Source organism: Bubalus bubalis, chromosome 22 (assembly GCF_019923935.1).
Source record: "Bubalus bubalis isolate 160015118507 breed Murrah chromosome 22, NDDB_SH_1, whole genome shotgun sequence".
NCBI classification, from domain to species: Eukaryota; Metazoa; Chordata; class Mammalia; order Artiodactyla; family Bovidae; genus Bubalus; species Bubalus bubalis.
The window spans coordinates 24,751,715-24,771,204 of NC_059178.1; the positions used below are offsets into that span (position 1 = coordinate 24,751,715).

At 40.9% G+C, this 19,490-nt stretch overlaps 1 protein-coding gene across 2 annotated transcripts in view; it reads left to right on the forward strand.

Annotated features, from left to right (window-relative positions):
- Nucleotides 1–19,490, forward strand: part of MYOM1 (myomesin 1) — a 121,593-nt gene that overhangs the window by 74,656 nt on the left and 27,447 nt on the right. For both annotated transcript variants that reach the window (XM_006071064.4, XM_044934795.2), the window contains 3 exons: nucleotides 411–595; nucleotides 4,960–5,074; nucleotides 17,347–17,503. In XM_006071064.4, coding sequence (XP_006071126.3) covers nucleotides 411–595; nucleotides 4,960–5,074; nucleotides 17,347–17,503 — 457 coding nt within the window. The remainder of the gene's footprint in view (nucleotides 1–410; nucleotides 596–4,959; nucleotides 5,075–17,346; nucleotides 17,504–19,490) is intronic.

Below are 19,490 nucleotides of genomic sequence, written 5' to 3' on the forward strand. Positions count from 1 at the left end.
CTTGCTTCATTTTAATTGATATTGGGGTGCATTTTCAGGTTGTCAGCCAAAAATAATCAGAAACTGAATCTGCAACCAAATTAAACTGTCCCGGTAAAAGGTGAGGAACACAGGCCTAAGGATAGCCGGAGGGCAACGCTTCATCCGGCCACTGGAGGGCACCTCAAACTGGCCTCACACTTGCTGCCCATAAAGGGTCCTAATAGGCTGATGCAGAGTCATTAAGAAAACTTGGTACAAAATGACCGCAAGATACCTGTTTCCACAGGAATAGTAGATTTACAAGAGAAGAACACCAGTATAAGTTTCAGTTTAAGACCGTGAGTGTGGCACTAGGTTTACACACACTGGAGTTTTCTTATCTCCATTATGATTTTTACACATGGGTCTCTCTGTCTTTCACTCTTCAGGACCACCGCACAGTCTCAAGTACAGTGAAGTCAGGAAAACCTCCCTGGTTCTGCAGTGGAAGCCTCCCATCCACTCAGGACGGACTCCAGTCACTGGCTACTTTGTGGACATAAAGGAGGCCAGTGCCAGAGAGGACCGGTGGCGAGGACTCAATCAGGCGGCTCTGAAACACACATACCTGAAGGTCAGAGGATGCTGACAGTTTGAGAAAGTTTCCCTCTCTTTTTTTTTTTTTTTTAAGAAACAGGGGTCTTCTAACAGGGTAATTTTAAAGTCAAGGAGATAAAACAGAGCATCTCAGTGTTGGTTGGTGTCATGTGTTGGGCTCCTGGTAGGCTTCCATTTGGCAGTGGGTAGGGTTTGGGGCAGAGAAGGCAATGGCACCCCACTCCAGTACTCTTGCGTGGAAAATCCCATGGATGGAGGAGCCTGGTAGGCTGCAGTCCATGGGGTCGCTAGAGTCAGACATGACTGAATGACTTCACTTTCACTTTCCACATTCATGCATTGGAGAAGGAAATGGCACCCCACTCCAGTGTTCTTGCCTGGAGAATCCCAGGGATGGGGAAGCGTGGTGGGCTTCTGTCTATGGGGTCGCACAGAGTCAGACACGACTGAAGTGACTTAGCAGCAGCAGCAGCAGCAGGGTTTGGGGATGTTTCTGATGCTTAAAACAATTTGGTTATAATTTGACCCGAATCTCTTTGCCTGGCTTTAGAAATTACTTCTCCTCTCTCTTGTTTTCCTCTTCACCTCCACTTACCCACCTCATATCTTCACTATTTCCAGTCTTAAGATGTTATTACTTACCATCCCCAAAAGGTGACATTCTCATTCCTACTTCACATATTTTTGAGGGTGTTTTTGATTTGCGGGTGTTATTTTCATAGAGTTCACACCTGTGACGGAGAAGGCAATGGCACCCCACTCCAGTACTCTTGCGTGGAAAATCCCATGGACGGAGGAGCCTGGAAGGCTGCAGTCCATGGGGTCGCTGAGGGTCGGACATGACTGAGCGACTTCACTTTCACTTTTCACTTTCATGCATTGGAGAAAGAAATAGCAACCCACTGCAGTGTTCTTGCCTGGAGAATCCCAGGGACGGAGGAGCCTGGTGGGCTGCCATCTATGGGGTCGCACAGAGTCGGACACAACTGAAGTGACTTAGCAACAGCCACAGCACACCTGTGAGCCTTAAACTCCAATCCCTTGAGTCATGCATGGCCTCACCTCACCTGCTCTCTCACACCTGTGCTCAGGTGAGCCCTCAGGGGCCAGAAGAATGACTCAACTCTTGACCTTGACTTCACCCTTATCCACGTCACTGCCTTCCAGTTTCCTCTAGAGTGTTCTAACCAAACCAGTTTCTAACTCCCATCTACCAGAGATGGTTCTGCTATAGCCACTGACCCTCTCACTTGTACCAAATGGAAACCTCAAAAACATGTTTTCCCCTGTTGTCAGTCATGGCATATGGACACCCCAAGTCCACAGCAGAGCCTCGGAAACTGTAGGGAATGTGACTCCGATCCCTGTTACTCAGAATGAAGTGTGACTGTATGATCACAGTTGGATAGAACGCCGCCTGGGCATTCAGTGTGCAGCCTTATCTGCTGGTGGAATAGGCCCCTGCCCAGAGGGTAGGCCTTGGAGGATTCTCAGAGTATACTTACTTTAAGAGACTTCTCTTGTCAACCTGCCAGTAGAGTCAACACCATGTGTCACAGAGAGTGCTCTGGGGTTAAGGCATTTATAGTCCTCATAAAAATATAAATATACTCTCCAGGAGAGATGACCCTTTACTGTTACATCCAGTGTGCCATTAACTCAGCTTAGCACATGCAGTAAACTTGCCAGCCCCTTACAAAACCATGAGGGATAAGGAATGTCACGTTTCCTGGGGCGGAGAAAAGGTCAAGGAAGTTCTGGAGCTAGGATGCAGTTTGGCTCCAGAGAATCAGGAGGCCTCTGGATGCAAACGTACCCCAAAAGCCAGTGAAAAACAGGTCAGATACATCCTAGATGGTGGTGGTGTGTGCTTACAGCTCCCGTGACCTCCAAATCCTCCATCAGCCACAGCACAGGGGTCCCGAGAGTCCCACAGACAGGATCCAAACAAGGGTGAGAAGTCAAGCAAAGGGGGCCAGGAGCCTAGAAAAAAATGGACAGTAAGTGGAAATAAGAGAGTTTAAGCAGATCAAAAACTGGTTAATGTTACTCATTTAAAAAAAAAAAAAAAGACAAGAAACAGAAGAAAGGCAAATTTAGGGGGAAGAGAGAGACTGAGGTTGAGTGCCCCTCACAAAGCAGGAGGTGAACTCTCTGTAAGGAAATGACCCTAGAGTTTGGCCAAAATTTTTAAAGTGAAAATAGAATATTGACTTTTATGGTTATAAAAATTCTGGAGAAGGAAATGGCAATCCACTCCAGTACTATTGCCTGGAAAATCCCATGGACAGAGGAGCCTGGTAGGCTACAGTCCATGGGGTCGCAAAGAGTTGGACACGACTGAGCAGCTTCACTTCACTTATGGTTATAAAATGGATGGATGCTAATGATGATAAATTCAAATGGTAAAGACATAAGAAAAGTTGAGGTTCCCATAATCCCCCTACCCATGATCATATGGAGTCCCTCTTCCAGGTGGTTCATATTCAGAAAAGTTTCAAGCCTGAAATGGAGAAAAAAATGTACATGTTAAAAAACTTTATCAAGTTTAAGTGAGGAAAGGAGATATGTTAATAACACCAGGAATAGGAGATTTTAGCACCATTGCACAGAACCTAGTGGGTTAGCTGGTGTCTGCCAGAAGCATCCCTGTTCATGTGAGCACGGAGTGTCTGGGGGTTCCTAGAAGGAGTTAAAGGTGCATTGCTTTACATCAAAAAATTTAACCAGCTGAGCTCACACTTCCTTTTTTTATTGGCAATTACAATCTGCTGCTACAGTGTGGTGAGAAGGGAATGAATAATTAGAAGGGAACAAGGATGAAGAAGACAAGGGAATGCGGTTCTTTTGGAAATTTTAAGGAGGAAAACAAATCCAAGAAAAGGAAAAAATAGATGTGATGCATGCACACGTGGCGCATCTCTAGTGCTTTAAGCCCAGCAGTCATTGCCCTGCAGTCATGGAAGGGTGTAGGGGTGTGCCTGTCACCCCAGTGACTAGACACGGGATGTTTGGATTCCCTTCCTGTGCCGTGTTGCCGGAATCTAACTCACGGTCACATACTACCTGAGCGGCAGGTGCAGATGTGGCAGGCACCTGGCAACTGATCTATTTTTATCACAACAAGGAAGTGTTTCTGTTCCTTTTTGTAGATCCACAGTTGCCTGGCATTATCTCTAAATATGGACTTTAAATACATCAACCTTTATGCATTTAGCTTGTGCCTAAATTCAAGTTCATTTACAGATTAAAATCATTTCAAAAATCCATTAGCTCCAGTAAAAGCTATCATAATAGTAACATTCTGTTATCATAACTGTAGCATTCTGTTATCATAAACACAACACAATTAAATCATTAGATTAAAAACCCAACAATTTAATACATAGCTCACCTAAATGCATGGTCACAAACCCTTTGCTTAGCTGAGTAAATATATTCTAGCTTTGTATGATTTAAATCCCATTGTGGGTGTTAATCTCCATCACAACACTATGGGAAAAACTGTGTCCTCTGCGTATAACAAATTCCTTCTTAAAGTATGATATAGGTTTTAAAAGTCAACTGTTTTAAAAAAGATAATTTTTGTAAAATATCAATAATATTTATACTATTTTTTATTTATGAGACTGTGCTGAACCCAAAGAAAGTCACAGAAAATTATGAAGTGGGACTGTCATATAAAAGCATATTATAAATATTTATTTTCTACTTTCCTCATGCTCTTGTAAATCTAGCTCAGTGGTACACTTATAATATAGGTCCTCAGCAAACATCTTCCTGATGCATGACAGTGTGTGGATCTGAAATTTGAATACATTGACTCTTCACAAATTACCGAAATTTGCAGCCATGTTAGTTGCTTGTCTGTTTAGTGAGAAATAGCTATATTATTTGTTTTTGTTCTAATGCTTTAACATGTTTTTAGACAAATGGAAAGCGACGCATGATCTAAGATCCATGCTTGTAATTCCCCTCTCCTGCCAGAGCTTTTATCTGAAATTTCTCTGGAATGTTCCAAAAGGACCAGGAAAAGCAGGCAGCCCATATGCTCTTGTGGGCAGTTTGTCATTTGACCAAAGAATAAGGTGGTTAACGCCCATAGAACATACGGGTATCAGTCTCCTATTTCTGACGCTGGTGGCTGTTAAATTATCTAAAAAAGAAAGAACATCTGAGTTTCAAGGGATCTTGGAAATGACTACTTACACATGGTCAGGAAAGAAGAAAGTCTTAGCTGAAGACACACACTGAGTCTCTGACAGGATGAAGTTTAGAACCCAAATCCTGTGCTGTATAACTGAATCACCTCCACAGGGGAAGAGCACTTCTGTTCAAATGACACAGAGTGACCATCACTTCTATATCTGCTTCTTCCAGGTGCAAGGCCTCAAGGAGGGTGAGAGCTACGTGTTCCGAGTTCGAGCCATAAACCAGGCAGGTGTCGGGAAGCCGTCTGACCTTGCTGGGCCTGTTGTAGCTGAAACCCGTCCAGGTAGGCTTTTACTTTTTCGTTAAAGTTTATCTCATCTGTGTAAGATACCAAAGTAACGTTCAACCTTACTTCTATGTTTTTCCTCATTTTCAAAATCATCACTGTATGCTATCCAAACAACTGATAAGTATGACGGTGAAAAGTGAAAGTCAGTCATGTCCAGCTTTACAACCCCATGGACTATACAGTCCATGGAATTCTCTGGGCCAGAACACTGGAGTGGGTAGCCTTTCCCTTCTCCAGGGGATCTTCCCAACCCAGGGATCAAACCCAGGTCTCCCACATTGCAGTGGATTCTTTACCAGCTGAGCCACAAGGGAATCCCAAGTATGACCATCGGACGTGACAATCATTTACCCCATTACAGGACCTCAGGGCAGGGGTGAGCCAGGTTTGAAGTGGTTGCAATGTGGGAGACTCAGGTTCGATCCCTGGGTCTGGAAGATTCCCTGGAGAAGGGAATGGCTACCCACTCCAGTATTCTTGCCTGGATAATTCCATGGGCAGAGAACCCTGGCAGGCTACAGTCCATGGGGTTGCAAAGAGTTGGACACGACTGAGCGACTAACACTTTCACTTCACTTTTAGGGCTACTTTGGTTCATACTTAAAAACACGGAAATTCTTGATCAAATTATGCTTTCTGGACCAACTGTTTAAAGTATACATTCCTGGGACATTATTTCTGTTATACAGTGGCCATTAACTCCCACAAGAATATTTTTCTACCACAGAAGAAGCTGGAACAGCTTAGGGAGCAAACATGATCCTTAAACAAAAGTAGGGTTTGTATCATTGTAGCTACTAAGTTAAACTAGGAATCAGCAGATTTTCTCTGTGAAGGGCCAGATAGTAAATATTTTCAACTCTATGGTTATATGGTGCCTGTCACTATCCTCAGCTCTGCTGTGGCACAAAAGTAGCCACAGACAATACATAAATGAGTGTGGCTTTGTATCAGTAAAACTTTATTGTGCATGATAGATGCATTATATAATATAATAAGTTATATGTATTATGAAATTTGAATTGTAACTAATTTTCACATCTTGAACTATTAATCTTCTCTGGATTTTTAAAAAACTATTTAAAAATGTAAAAACCATTCTTCGCTTTCAGGCCATACAGAAAGAGGCAACGGTCCAGATATAGCCCACGAGTCATAGTTTGCTGACCCCTGGGTTAAGCTAACAGCAGTCCTGACTGAATGATCTATAGAGCTGAGGCAGCCCTCACGGCCCAGTTTCCAGATGCCGTGATTGGACTAGGAAAGACAGTCTTTCCCTTTGTTACGAGAACAAAGTTTACAGTGTTCACTGGGCAAATAGCTCCAGATCATTATATAATACTTATTTTGTCATTTAGTCTCTATCACTTTTCAAAGTTATATATGTCAGTTCATTAAAGTTGCATGAAAGAAAGCACTGGAAATGAGAGAGGATTAAAAAAAGTATTAATCACCTATTTTAAGTTTATATTCATTCTAGTCAAGCACCCTCACTTCAACTCTTTCCTATTTCTAGATTGAAATAAAGAGCAGATATATAATGTGATATTTGTTTTTATGATAAGAAAAGAATGTAAATATAGAAAATTCTGCTCTCACTTCATGATGCTTAAAGAGAATGTCAAATGCACCCTTTGAGAAAGTACCTGCCCCTTTCAACCTATTACTTCATAAACTACTTTCAGCTACTCTTGTAACTTCCCTCTAGAGCTGGATGTGACAGAAGTGACCTTCTTGTACCAAAGTGTAGTAGGTGTGTCGGGAGAGAGTGCCATACCTCATATAAGTACTCTTTGCAAAATGTCATGAGAAAGCAGAAAAATGCTGGGAACGCATGTGTCAGATAAAAGGTAATACACAAAGACATGAGGACACAGATCTCTATAGAAATCACACCTGGCAGGTACCAACTGTGTAGAAATACAAGGTGCTGAGTGGACGTGCTGAAGGGCCCAACTGCAAGGCTACTCGTGTAAGAACATTTAGATTACTATACAAATAAACTCTTAATCTAGTCATTGATGAGTAAAAGCACCTGTTAAGCAATGGATTGACTGAAAAAAAGCTTAAATTGATTTCTTGTTTTCTCATCAATAACTCTCAGGATGGCAGGTAGCTAGGCAGGACATTAGCAAAGCCACCCTGATGGAAACTTTGCCTTCAAAAAGGGGTCTGCTGGTGGGCTCCTAGGGGAGAGTGTTGTTTCACTGGTGCGGAATAAGGCCCCCAAAGTTGTTTTGTGGCCATTTCATTCCCAGAATATAATTACAAACAACAGTTGCAGACTAAACAGCACCAGATTAACCTGCTCAGGAACCACTGGCTCCAACCTAGGAAAGATTCCTGGGAGATACCAAGTCAAGATGCTGACCTGAAGCATCTCCATGGTGGTGGTTTAGTTGCTAAGTTGTGTCCGACTCTTGCAACTCCATGGACTGTAGCCCACCAGGCGGCTCTGTCCGTGGGATTTCCCAGGCAAGAATACTGGAGTAGATTGCCATTTCCTTCTCCAGGGGATCTTCCCAACCCAGGGATCGAACCTGGGTCTCCTGCATTGCAGGCAGATTCTATAGCAACTGAGCCACCAGGGAAGTCCGAAGCACCGCCACGCAGGAGCCCAGAACCCAGGAGACACTGGTCCTTGTTTCACAAGCAGCAGGCACATTCATTCCTACATGAATGTTCAGGCACATTCATATGCTTTCTGCACACCTGCTTCATGCCAGGTGCTGTGTGGGCACCACGTGAGTAGAATAAAATGACTTGTCACTGCCTACTGAGCTTGCAATCTAGAGGAAAACAGTTTATAGCACAGCATGATGGAAGCTTAGATAGAGGGTCACAAAATATTGCCCATAGTTAAACAGGCTACAAACAAGGTATTAAGGTTTCATGCTGCTGCTGCTGCTAAGTCGTTTCAGTCGTGTCCGACTCTGTGCGACCCCATAGACGGCAGCCCACCAGACTCCCCCGTCCCTGGGATTCTCCAGGCAAGAACACTGGAGTGGGTTGCCATTTCCTTCTCCAATGCATGAAAGTGAAAAGTGAAAGGGAAGTAGCTCAGTCGTGTCCAACTCCTAGCGACCCCATGGACTACAGCCTACTAGGCTCCTCCATCCATGGGATTTTTCAGGCAAGAGTACTGGAGTGGAGTGCCATTGCCTTCTCCGTAAGGTTTCATAAATCCCCGTAAAAACTTAAATGCATTTTTTAGTAGAGTATAATTGCTTTACAGTGATGTGTTAGTTTCTGCTATACAAAGAAGTAAATCAGCTACATGTATACATATATCCCCCCTCAATCTTGGACCTCCCTCCCATATCACTCCACCCCACCCATCTAGGTCGTCACAGAGCACCGAGAGCTCCCTGTGCTATATAATAATCGCTTCCCACTAACACAACATTGTAAAGCAATTATACTCCAACAAAACCCCAAATAAATAAAAGCACACAGGATCGACAAAAAGCAAACTTTTGTTTTGTAACCTATGGCTGTCCATGTTTACTAACTTTATTAAATACCAAATTTTACTTTTAACCAGGTATTTATTTTATGCTAAAGTATTTGGGGCCCGGGATGGGGGATGAGGATCGGTTATCAGTTTCAGGGTTTGGAATGTGAGACTTGGATTGCTATTTCAGAAGAACAACTCTTTTTGGAACACGTTATTAATATTTCAGACAGAAAATAAAGCTTATCATGTAACAGCAAACCTCAAATGCATCTAACAAGATACCTCGAATGTAATTTGAATTCCAGGTAAAAGTTAACCTAATCCAACTGGGGTTGGTAGGGTCACTGGTCTCCTTTTGAAGTTGATGAAAGCGCCAGCAGATGTAACTCAACCACTGCCCCACTGTCTGGTCATGCTGGTAATGAGGATCAAAAGTGTGCCGCGCTTCCCGGAGAAATCTGGTAGCTGAACGAGCCTATAAGAAGAATGAGCTGGAAAATATGTAGAGTAGATTTGTTGGTACCTATGACACACTTCTAGTCTTGACACTTGATCTTTTTTCAAACAGTATCTGTGTGGAGTGTGTCAGGCCTCGGCTGCAGGTGGAGGCAAGGTGAGCTAGATCAGACAGAAGACAAGAGAGAGACCTGCCAAGGTGTGGCAGGTGATCCGGAGGGTGGAACCGGCTGCCTGTGTTCTTATCAGAAATCCTGCAGCAGGCAGGGGCACTGAGGTGAGAGGCAGGAGAACCCAGACACAGGCAGATTCCCCAGCAGGAACTGAGTTACTGGAAGTCAGGACTTCTCACCAGGAGCAAGGCAGGCTAGAAGACTGGAGCTCCAGAAGGAATAATGAGCAGGGATTGGTTTGACAACCTACTGACCAATCCCAGTTTCTGAAAATTGACTAGTCGTAGAACCTGGTAGGGCTTCTCTTGTGACTCAGACGGTAAAGCATCTGCCCACAATGTGGGAGACCCGGGTTCAATCCCTGGGTTGGAAAGATCCCCTGGAAAAGGAAATGGCAACGCAATCCAGTACTCTTGTCTGGAAAATTCCACGGACTGAGGAGCCTGGTGGGCTCCAGTCCATGGGGTCAAGAACCTGGTAGGGCTGAGGGTGCTCAGTGGCCTTGAGGTGGAGTTTTGAAGGATTCTAAAGCAGGAAGTCAGGCTGACTCTTCAAGATTAGCTCAACAAAACTTCACGTACATTTGCTCACTGTCTATTCTCTTTCATCCATTAGGAAGGTAATTTTCAACCTTGACAGTACATTACATTAGAATCAGGCCAGGAACTTTTTGAAAATACTGACTCTATTTTAGACTATTGTCCAGGCCAGTTAAAACAGAGTCTGCTGGACTGAGCCTGGGCATAGGTTTGTTTTTGTTTGTTTGTTTAGCTCCTTGGGTAATTCAAGTATGAAACCAGGCTTGTGAATTGTGCATTAGACTGTTCAGTTCAGTTCAGTCACTCAGTCGTGTCCAGCTCTTTGTGAACCCATGGACTGCAGCACGCCAGGCTTCCCTATCCATCGCCAGCTCCCGGAACTTGCTCAAATTCATGTCCATCCTACCATCTCTTCCTCTGTCATCCCCTTCTCCTCCTGCCTTCAATCTTTCCCAGCATCAGGGTCTTTTCCAATGAGTCAGTTCTTCGCATCAGGTGGCTAAAGTATTGGAGCATCAGCATCAGTCCTTCCAATGAACATTCAGGACTAATTTACTTTAAGATGGACTGGTTGGATCTCCTTGATGTCCAAGGAACTCTCAAGAGTCTTCTCTAACACCACAGTTCAAAAGCATCAATTCTTCGGTGCTCAGCTTTCTTTATAGTCCAACTCTCACATCCATACATGACTACTGGAGAAACCATAGCTTTGACTGGACGGACCTTTGTTAGCAGAATAATATCCCTGCTTTTTAATATGCTGTCTAGGTTGGTCATAGCCTTTCTTCCAAGAAGCAAATGTCTTTTAATTTCATGGCTGCAGTCCCATCTGCAGTGATTTTGGAGCCCTCAAAAATAAAGTCTGTCATTGTTTCCGTTGTTTCCCCACCTGTTTGCCATGAAGTGATGGGACTGGATGCCATGATCTCATTTTTTGAATATTGAGTTTTAAGCCAACCTCTTCACTCTCCTCTTTAACTTTCATCAAGAGGCTCTTTAGTTCTTCTTTGCTTTCTGCCATAAGGGTGGTGTCATCTGTGTATTTGAGGTAATTGATATTTCTCCCAGCAATCTTGATTCCAGCTTGTGCTTCCTCCAGCCCAGCATTTCGCATGATGTACTCTGCATTTAAGTTAAATAGACTTATAAGTGTTAGGCTATGGGCTCCTTCAAAATAGGAACTGTGTTTTCTCTGTGTATATCGAGAGCCTAGTACTTGGTGTATAGATGAAAAAAATAATGGATGACTACCATGCTTTGGCAAACGAGTGTGACTCTGTTTTGTAGCCACAGCTTGTAATCCCAACCCTAGTATCTCATAATGAATGCCCAGTTATGAAGAGTGAACTGGGAGAGGTTCATTGGAGGCCCTGATGTGGCACTAAGGTGGTCGGTCAGCCAGCGGTCCATATAGGGGAGCTCAATATTATTAATACATGCAGCTGATTGAGTTCGTTCACTTTTAATGCTTCCATTCTGTCCCACTCTCCAGTTTTTTAAACACTACCCATGCACACACACAGGCTCACACACACACAGGCACACACACACACGTACACACACACACGTACTCATGCACACCAGTGGAGAAGGACAAAGAATAAAAGCTTATAAAAGTGACCCATAATGCAGATGTAAAAGACTAAATTATATGAGAAAATTCTCATATCAAATTATTAAATGTTTGGGAAGATGAATTCCCACTTTTAAATTTTATCTTTTTTTTTTTTTTTAAAATATTACTATTTAGAGAGGAGAGAAAAGTGGGATAGAGTTCATTTCCAAAAAGTTCACTTTAGCCCTGGACCTCCCTTAACCTATTCACTTAGTGGGGGGAGTGGCAAGCCTGGAGGGACCGTTAAAATTCCACTCCAGTGACTTCTCTGGTCCAGTGGTTAAGACTCTGAATTTCTACTGCATGGGGGTAGGGTTTGATCCCTGACCAGGGAAGTTCTGCATATTACGAGATGCGGCTGAAAAATAAAATGCCATCCCATGCAACCCAGATCCCCTTGTGTCCATGTTAAGAATGTGTTTAGGGTTGGGGCAGCTGACTAGAGACAACTCTTCTTAAATCCTTTTCAGACCAGAATCATCTCTTTCATTTTCTATAGCCAAATCTTCTCTGCTCTTAACTGAATTCTTCATGTTTATTATTAGTTTTGAAGGTGGTTTTTGAGAAAAATCTAAGGCCTGACAAATTCTGGTCCACTTTTCTGGCTCAGCTCTGTGGGCAAGTGAAATGGCCTTTCATTCAGATGAAAACATCCATAGAAATTCCTTTACTTTGACAGCAGAACTTTTCTTTGACAGCAGAACATCTAACTTGCTGCCTGCCTGTTAAATATCAGGATCATTTTGATCATGTTTTAGTCAACTTTAGTGAATGTGGCCCTTTAGTCATGTATGAGTTCAACCATGGATTGACAGCAGCTCAGGGCTTGCAAAAACTCAGGCCGTGGGACATTCTAAAAAGAAAATTTGAGGATGTTGTAGCTGCATCTCTTTCATTCTGACACTGAGCCAGGTTCACCTCCATAGGTGTAGTTGTGGACCAGCCTGGGGCCTCTCAGAAACGCTGCATTACACTGCTCTTGGTTTTCCAAGAGTATTTATAGAAAGAATCATCCATTTCAATATCATGTATCTTTTGTAAAATCTCATTAGAATTTTTTGTTCAGGATGTATCCAGGATCCCTTCATTTAAAGAAAGCCATTGTTAATTCCTCTAAGATTTTAATGTGTTGGAAAAAAATGGCTTTTCTAGATTAATGTGATTACTTTCTTGACCACACAAAGATAATCGACAATCTGATATGTCCTACCTGTTCAGATACAAGAAACTCTGAGCTCATTTTTGTTTTGTCTTCTTTTAAATTTTCCAAAGGATGTCTTTTTCTTTTAAACTCTTCACCTTTATTCTTTGTTGTCACAAGTAATTTCTTTCTTTTCCAAAATCCTTTTTTTTCCCTCTTTTTTTCAACCCAGAATGCAGGAAGAGGCCACTTTTTTTTCCAAATGCCAACTTCACTTTCATTTTCCATTATAGGTATTATTGTAAAACACTTGGTCTACTAAGTTAGTATTTAAAAACACTTATTCAAAGAACTATGTTAACAAATTAATTAAAGCTGAACAGTAAAAGAAGCCTTTGAATTTGAAAAGCTATATTGAAAGAGTATGAGAGCATTAACATTGTAATTCATGTGACAAATAGGGAAAAAGCTATAATTTGTTGCTTTAATCATTTTAAGATAAAGTTGTTTTATATTTACACAGTGATACTGTTGAAACTGTATTCTTTCTTTGCAAGTTATTTCAGTTAAACATTTTCTAATGAGAATTGTTTTGGGGCAAAGAAATATGCCTAGAAAACTAGTACTTGAATTATTTTCAGTTAATCTGACTTTTCGAAAGTTTGAGATTATGATCACATTCAGAACAATACTTTCAGCCAGTTGGCAGCATCATTGTTTGTCAGGGAGGAGACCAAGCTTTGAATTCTAAGCATGAGTAAGAGACCGACTGTGACTAGAATATTTTCTTTGTTGGTATTTTTATTTCATCTTGTCTGTTTATCAAAATATTGCTGTTATGCTTAAGCTTTATTAAAACCAGTTCCAATAAAATTGAACACTGCAATTCTAAACTGACATTTCTCTTTTAAATCCCTTAAGAGTCCAGCCCCTGGCACATGTAAAGATGTACAGGAAATATGGAAGACAAAACCCCTGCCCTATTAGCATTTAACCCTGCTCTTGATAAACATGCAACTTTTTGGAAGGTGAAAATTAACCAAACACTCATCTTAATGAGCGTTTGATTTTTAAAATAGAAGTATGGAAGAGAGTTTTATTTTTTATTTTCCCCTTTAATAAACCAACCAATAGCACCCATTATAGCCACAGTTACAAGAACATAAATTGAGGAAATGTTCGTGCCTCTCTTTTACCCCCTACAGATACTGTCCACCATGTCCTGATTTTTTTGGCCGTGTTGAGTCTTAGCTGTGGCTCAGGAGATCTTGCTGTGGTGCAGAGTCTCTAGTTGTGGTGCTCAGGCTCAGCAGTTGCAGTACACGAGCTTAGTTGCCCTGCTTCTAAGGATCTTAGTTCCCCGACCACAGATCAAACCCTCGTTCCCCGCATTGCAAGGCAGATGCAGTGCAATGGTCCAATATCTACTGGACCACCAGGAAGTCCCTACCATGTCCTGATTTGATATGATTAATCAAGAAAAGCTTCATAAATGAGTAAAACTCTCTTAGCTACTCATCGACATTACATCTAATCCCTACTTATTACTTTGCCCCTCCAGGCAGTTACTTAATTTCAAATCATAAATTTTGATCTAAGACTTAAAAAAAAAACCAATTGTTTTCTAAAAGCATAAATTACTAAATTTCTTACATTAAAACCCAACTACAACTTAATGATATAAAACTCTTAAATTAAAGTGGAAACACACATACTGCCTGGGACTTAAAAAATCTTTGTTTTATCTCATATTGTCACAAAAGATGTCCAAGTACTTTACAAAAATTAATCTTCTGGAATAGTTCAATAAGACATCTCTATACTCAATAACTGAGGTAATTGAGACAGCAACTAAGCAGAGTTTTTCTATTCTTCAAGTTGCATGGATTTGGGACCAAATCTGGCCATTCAGAAATCTGAAAAAAGTATTGTTTTAAATAGCCAGTTGTTTCATTTACCTGAGAATTTATTGCTAGACCATCAACTATATAAAATTTTGTATTAAGACTCTTAGATTAAAATTCTCATAAAATAGATGACACATTTCAGTACACATGTTTCATACACTTCTTGGATACAATATACTTATTTACCTTTTTCTGTGTAACTTGGAGCCGCAAGGATCAACCTTATTTATTGCCCAGTGTTAAAATACAGTATGTCTTACAGGGTGAGGAGCTGTTTGTCCTTCTACTAAGTAATGTCTTTGCGCCAGCTTTTTAGTTTTCTGCTTCCTCTCCTGCTGTCGTTCTCCTGACAGTAGTTTCTTACTTCCTTCTCTTGTTCGGATTTAATCTATTGAGAGAAACCAATCAACTAGGCTTGTTAGAATCATCTCAAGTGAAGTACAGGTTCCAAGTGACGGTCTGTGGACTTCTCCAGCGAGTATCCAGGAAGGCCAGTGCATGGACTTTGTCACAATAGCTCTGGCTCTGAGCAGCTTGTCTGCATTACTTCTTGTTCCTGGGCAAAATTCTGGATTGAATCCAGAGTTATAGTAGAAAGGCTATCCATGGACTTGAGGGAAAAGTCAAACTAATTATATTGTTCATATTCCTTCCATTTTATGACTGCTTTGCCAAAAAGTCACATATTTCTCTTTAATAAAAAGTCAAGATTCTTAACCTAAGCAATATCTTTTTTCTGTGTAAACTTAAGTCATATCTCCAACATAATAAACAGCAGGCATATGGATGATTCACTTCCTTTTAAAAGAGATTACAAGTAAAACAATGAATGATTAATATGAATAATCTGTCATGCTTCCAAAATAGATATCATGTAAATCACACAAAAAAAGGTCCAATCAGCCTCTATTACGTCTCCTTTCCTCTTTAAAATGATTCAGATATTCAGAAAATTTTCCATTTACACTCTCTGTGATTCAGTCATGCTAACTGCATACTATATTATTTAAACCTCAGAATTCCTGAGGTGTTAGTCCTTTCTTAAGTTTTGATAAAAGCACTTTTTCATTACTTGTTATACAGCAATGAATTGTAAGAATTAGTCCTGTGTTACTGGGAATAGAAATATAACATGGTCTGCGACTTCCAATGGAGTAGACACAGCCCTAAAAATTAATACATGGGGGACATTTCACTTAAGGAGCAATCAGATCTTTATCTGATCCTTATTTCTGTTTATCTGTATAGCTAAATGTGAAAATAACCCTTTGTTTTTTAAAAAGTAATTTTTAAAAATCTCCTAGAATTAGTCTTCTCTAAACTTTCCATGTTTTAAGTCACTTTTTGGAGGCTTGTAATTGAAGCACACACTACTATCAATAAGGACACAATTTAAATTAACTGCCAGGCTTAGGAACCAACACCTTCATGTCACCAGTCACTCTTTGGGCACTGGTTTTGCCATTAACTTGGAAGGAGTTTTGGAATTGTTTTTCTCCTGACAAGTTTTACTGAACAGTGCAATGGAGAAGAGAAAACTTTTCATCATTTGCAAAGTATTTATTGGAAGTCTTTTTTATGCTTTTCAAAAATTGAAGCTGTACCTTTCTGAAATTAAATATAAAATATTTTTCCTAATGTATGGAAACAAACCAAGTTTAGACTGGTAGTAGAATGAGTGGCAATTAAATTGAAGAAGAGCATTAATTAAAAGAAGAGCATTGTACTTTAAATTGAAGTTAGGCATAGATATGAAAGTTTTATATGCTATACAAGCTCTTTGAATCGCTACACATATACATATACATATTGGCCACACTGGGCCTTCGTTGTTGCTCAGAGGCTCTTTTTTTGGTGTGCTCAGGCTTTCTCTTGTTGTGGTGCACAGGCTTAGTGGCCTCACAACTTGTGGTATCTTAGTTCCCTGACTAGGTATCAAACCTCTATCCCCTACATTGGAAGGTGGATTCTTAAAACCTCTGGCCCACCCAAGAAGTCTCTGAATTGCTATATTGTATGCAGATGTAATTTATTATAACCCTCAGAAATATTAAAATATTAACTTGTTTTCTTTTAAAATATAAAAACTAATCTTGAAACATCTGAATTTCTTGAAATTCATTTCCATTTAAATTTCTATACTGTTCAATAGCAATCATTTCTAGATATCTATTGTTCTAACCTAGAATAGCATCTTTAGATTAATTTATGGTTATCTAATCAGTAGAACTTGTTTTCATGGATTTTTTTTTTTCATTCTTAAATGATTTACAAACTTTGAACATGTGAGTAAGGGCAATTCTTCTTATCTCTACCTTTTCTCCTTCAGTTTCCCTTTGGTTTTTTAATCTCTTATCTATCCTTTCTTGATGATTAGTTAAGTAAGTGAATAAGTGAAGTTGCTCAGTCGTGTCTGACTCTTTGCGACCCCATGGACTGTAGCCCGCCAGGCTCCTCTGTCCATGGGATTCTCCAGGCAAGAATACTGGAGTGGGTTGCCATTTCCTTCTCCAGGGGATCTTCCCAACCCAGGGATTGAACCCGGGTCTCCTGCATTGTAGGTAGACGCTTTATCCTCTGAGCCACCAGGGGAAGCCCTTGATGATTAGTTAGATATGGGTATTATTGAAGCAAAAGTCATGCATTAGGCATTTCCCACTGCTGCCTTGCCCTTCTTGTTATGGTCAACACACTCCCCTAACTGTTCCATTGGTCATATCAACCAGTTGTTGTTCAGCTCTGACCAAACAGTACTGTCCATGGTGTTAACACTACCTAAGAAACATGGTACATTCGCTTAATTCCGTGTTGCAGCACAAAGTTGAATTGTAGCAGGATTGTCAGTCACAGTGAGCAGTTGGGACTTTTCACTTGCACAGACTCAAGGCCCTGCTTCAAGGCTAAAGTAAAGAGGTGAGGAATTCTTACTTGATTAACTTCTACCAGGAAATATCAGCACCTTGTTTTTCATCTTCTAGGAACCAAAGAAGTTGTTGTAAGTGTGGATGACAATGGAATCATTTCCTTGAACTTTGAATGTGATCAGATGGCTCCAAGTTCTGAGTTCACCTGGTCCAAAGATTACGTGCCCACGGAGGACTCTCCGAGATTAGAGGTTGAAAGCAAAGGCAACAAGTACGTACCGTTTCAATTGTAACTCTGTGTTTCCTTTTCATGAAAGGAGAGTGAAGCAAGCTATTCTCCATTTCAATTAAGAGAATGAAATCACACATATTTTTATCTGGTAGTGTAAAAAGTGATCACCAGTATAAACGTGAAGAAATAACAATCCTTATAAACTACTTTTCACATTATTCCATTTAAAATGCTTTCTCATATATTATCTTATTGTTGACTGAAAAAATGGTGAGAATGACATTTTATTTGGGGCAAAAATGAGGACTATAGCCCACGAGACAGCCTTTCAGATAGCTCTGAGTAACTGCTCCAACAAAGTAGGTGGAGACGTCAGAATAGATGTGATTTTGGTGAAGGGGGAAGCGAGCAGTCAAGCACATGTTTTGGCAGAAGCTTGCTGCTAGTCATGAGGAGCAGATGTTAATGACTTTAGTGCTTCTCGAGATATGAGAAGGTGCAAGAAATTGTTGTTCAGTCACTAAGTCATGTCTGACTCTTTGCGACCGCACGAACTGCAGCACACCAGGCTCCTCTGTCCTCCAGTATCCCTCAGAGTTTGCCCAAACTTGTGTCTGTAGAGTCAGTGATGCCGGACAACCATCTCATCCTTTCTTTCACTTAGAAGTTGAGCTCATAAAATCTTCTGAAAAACACCCAGCTATCTGAAGTCCTGTTCTGCCAGTTTTTCCCAGAGCACAGAGTGCCTCATGCCTGATCTCTGCCCTGAATTTTTGGGATGTGTGTTGAAGGTCAGCAACTGCAGCGGCCAGTGGCTTCATCCTTGTAGAGGCAGATGGCAAGCAACAGTTTTTAGTTGGCATCATTTATGATGGAAGAAAAGCTTTGATTGGCATTAAAGTGAACTTTAAAGATGATTCTCATTATTCTACAAGATTTTGAAATCTTAAAGTAATGGTGAGGATCCTTATGGGGAGATGGGTAAGGAAGAACTCGCTGATTCAAGTTCTGGCAAATTAAATGGATTAGGTATAATCTGTTCTGGTTTTTCACCACCACTTGTGAGAGACACAGTACTGCCCTGGAACAAACTCTATAGGAGAGAGAGGCATGGGACAGGTGGTCTCAAGTCACAGCTTTACCAGGAGCCACTGTGTGACCTGGGGCAGCTTTTAATTTCATGGACCTCCAGTTTCTTTCTCTGTAAAACAGAAGAAGTGAAGGGGATTAATTTTATGATCTGCTACTTCTTTCAACCTCAAGATTCTGAGTTTTTTTAATTTCATCTTACTTATCAAGCTTTGTATCTTTAAAGTGCCAACCAGATTACATTACATTTGGTAAAACACAATATTCCTAAGTATTATTTCTATTACAAAAAATCCAATATATCCCAAAATAAAAGAAAGAAGTAGTAATTTTGTTGGAGAACAGCAAGGAAATACTCTATATAATTAAGACATTCTGCTGTCACTGTGCTGTAAGATCCTTTAAGTAAAACATAATTTTGGTCAAAGGAAAGACAATAAAACTGGAACTATTTCTTCCTTGACTAACTTGACAAACATATAAATGTTTGGATGACCTTAGACACTGACTAGCCATGTGACTCACAAAAGTTAGAAAACAAACTGAATTAGACCATTGACCCATACATTCATTCCACAAGTATTTATTAAGCACATATTATGTGCCAGATAAGGTATGGATGCTGGAGGTCACAACAGTGAGCAAAACAGATCTCGTCCCTAAAGACACAAAGTGCAGGCATATAGTCAATGAAGTAGGCAATACCGATGCCATTTAATAACCTCCAAAATGGGAAGTGCCAGGGGTGACGTAACGGGAGCATTGGGTGGTTCTGCCCTGTGAAGTAAAGGATCTTCAGGCTGCCCAGCAAGGGTTGATCAGCTGAAAATCTCTTTACTTGGGATATGCATTGATATGCATCGTAGCTTGGGGATGGGAGATCGGTACCATCTCCCTGTCCCATCACCATCACCCCATGGGAGGAGGTCAGGAAAGC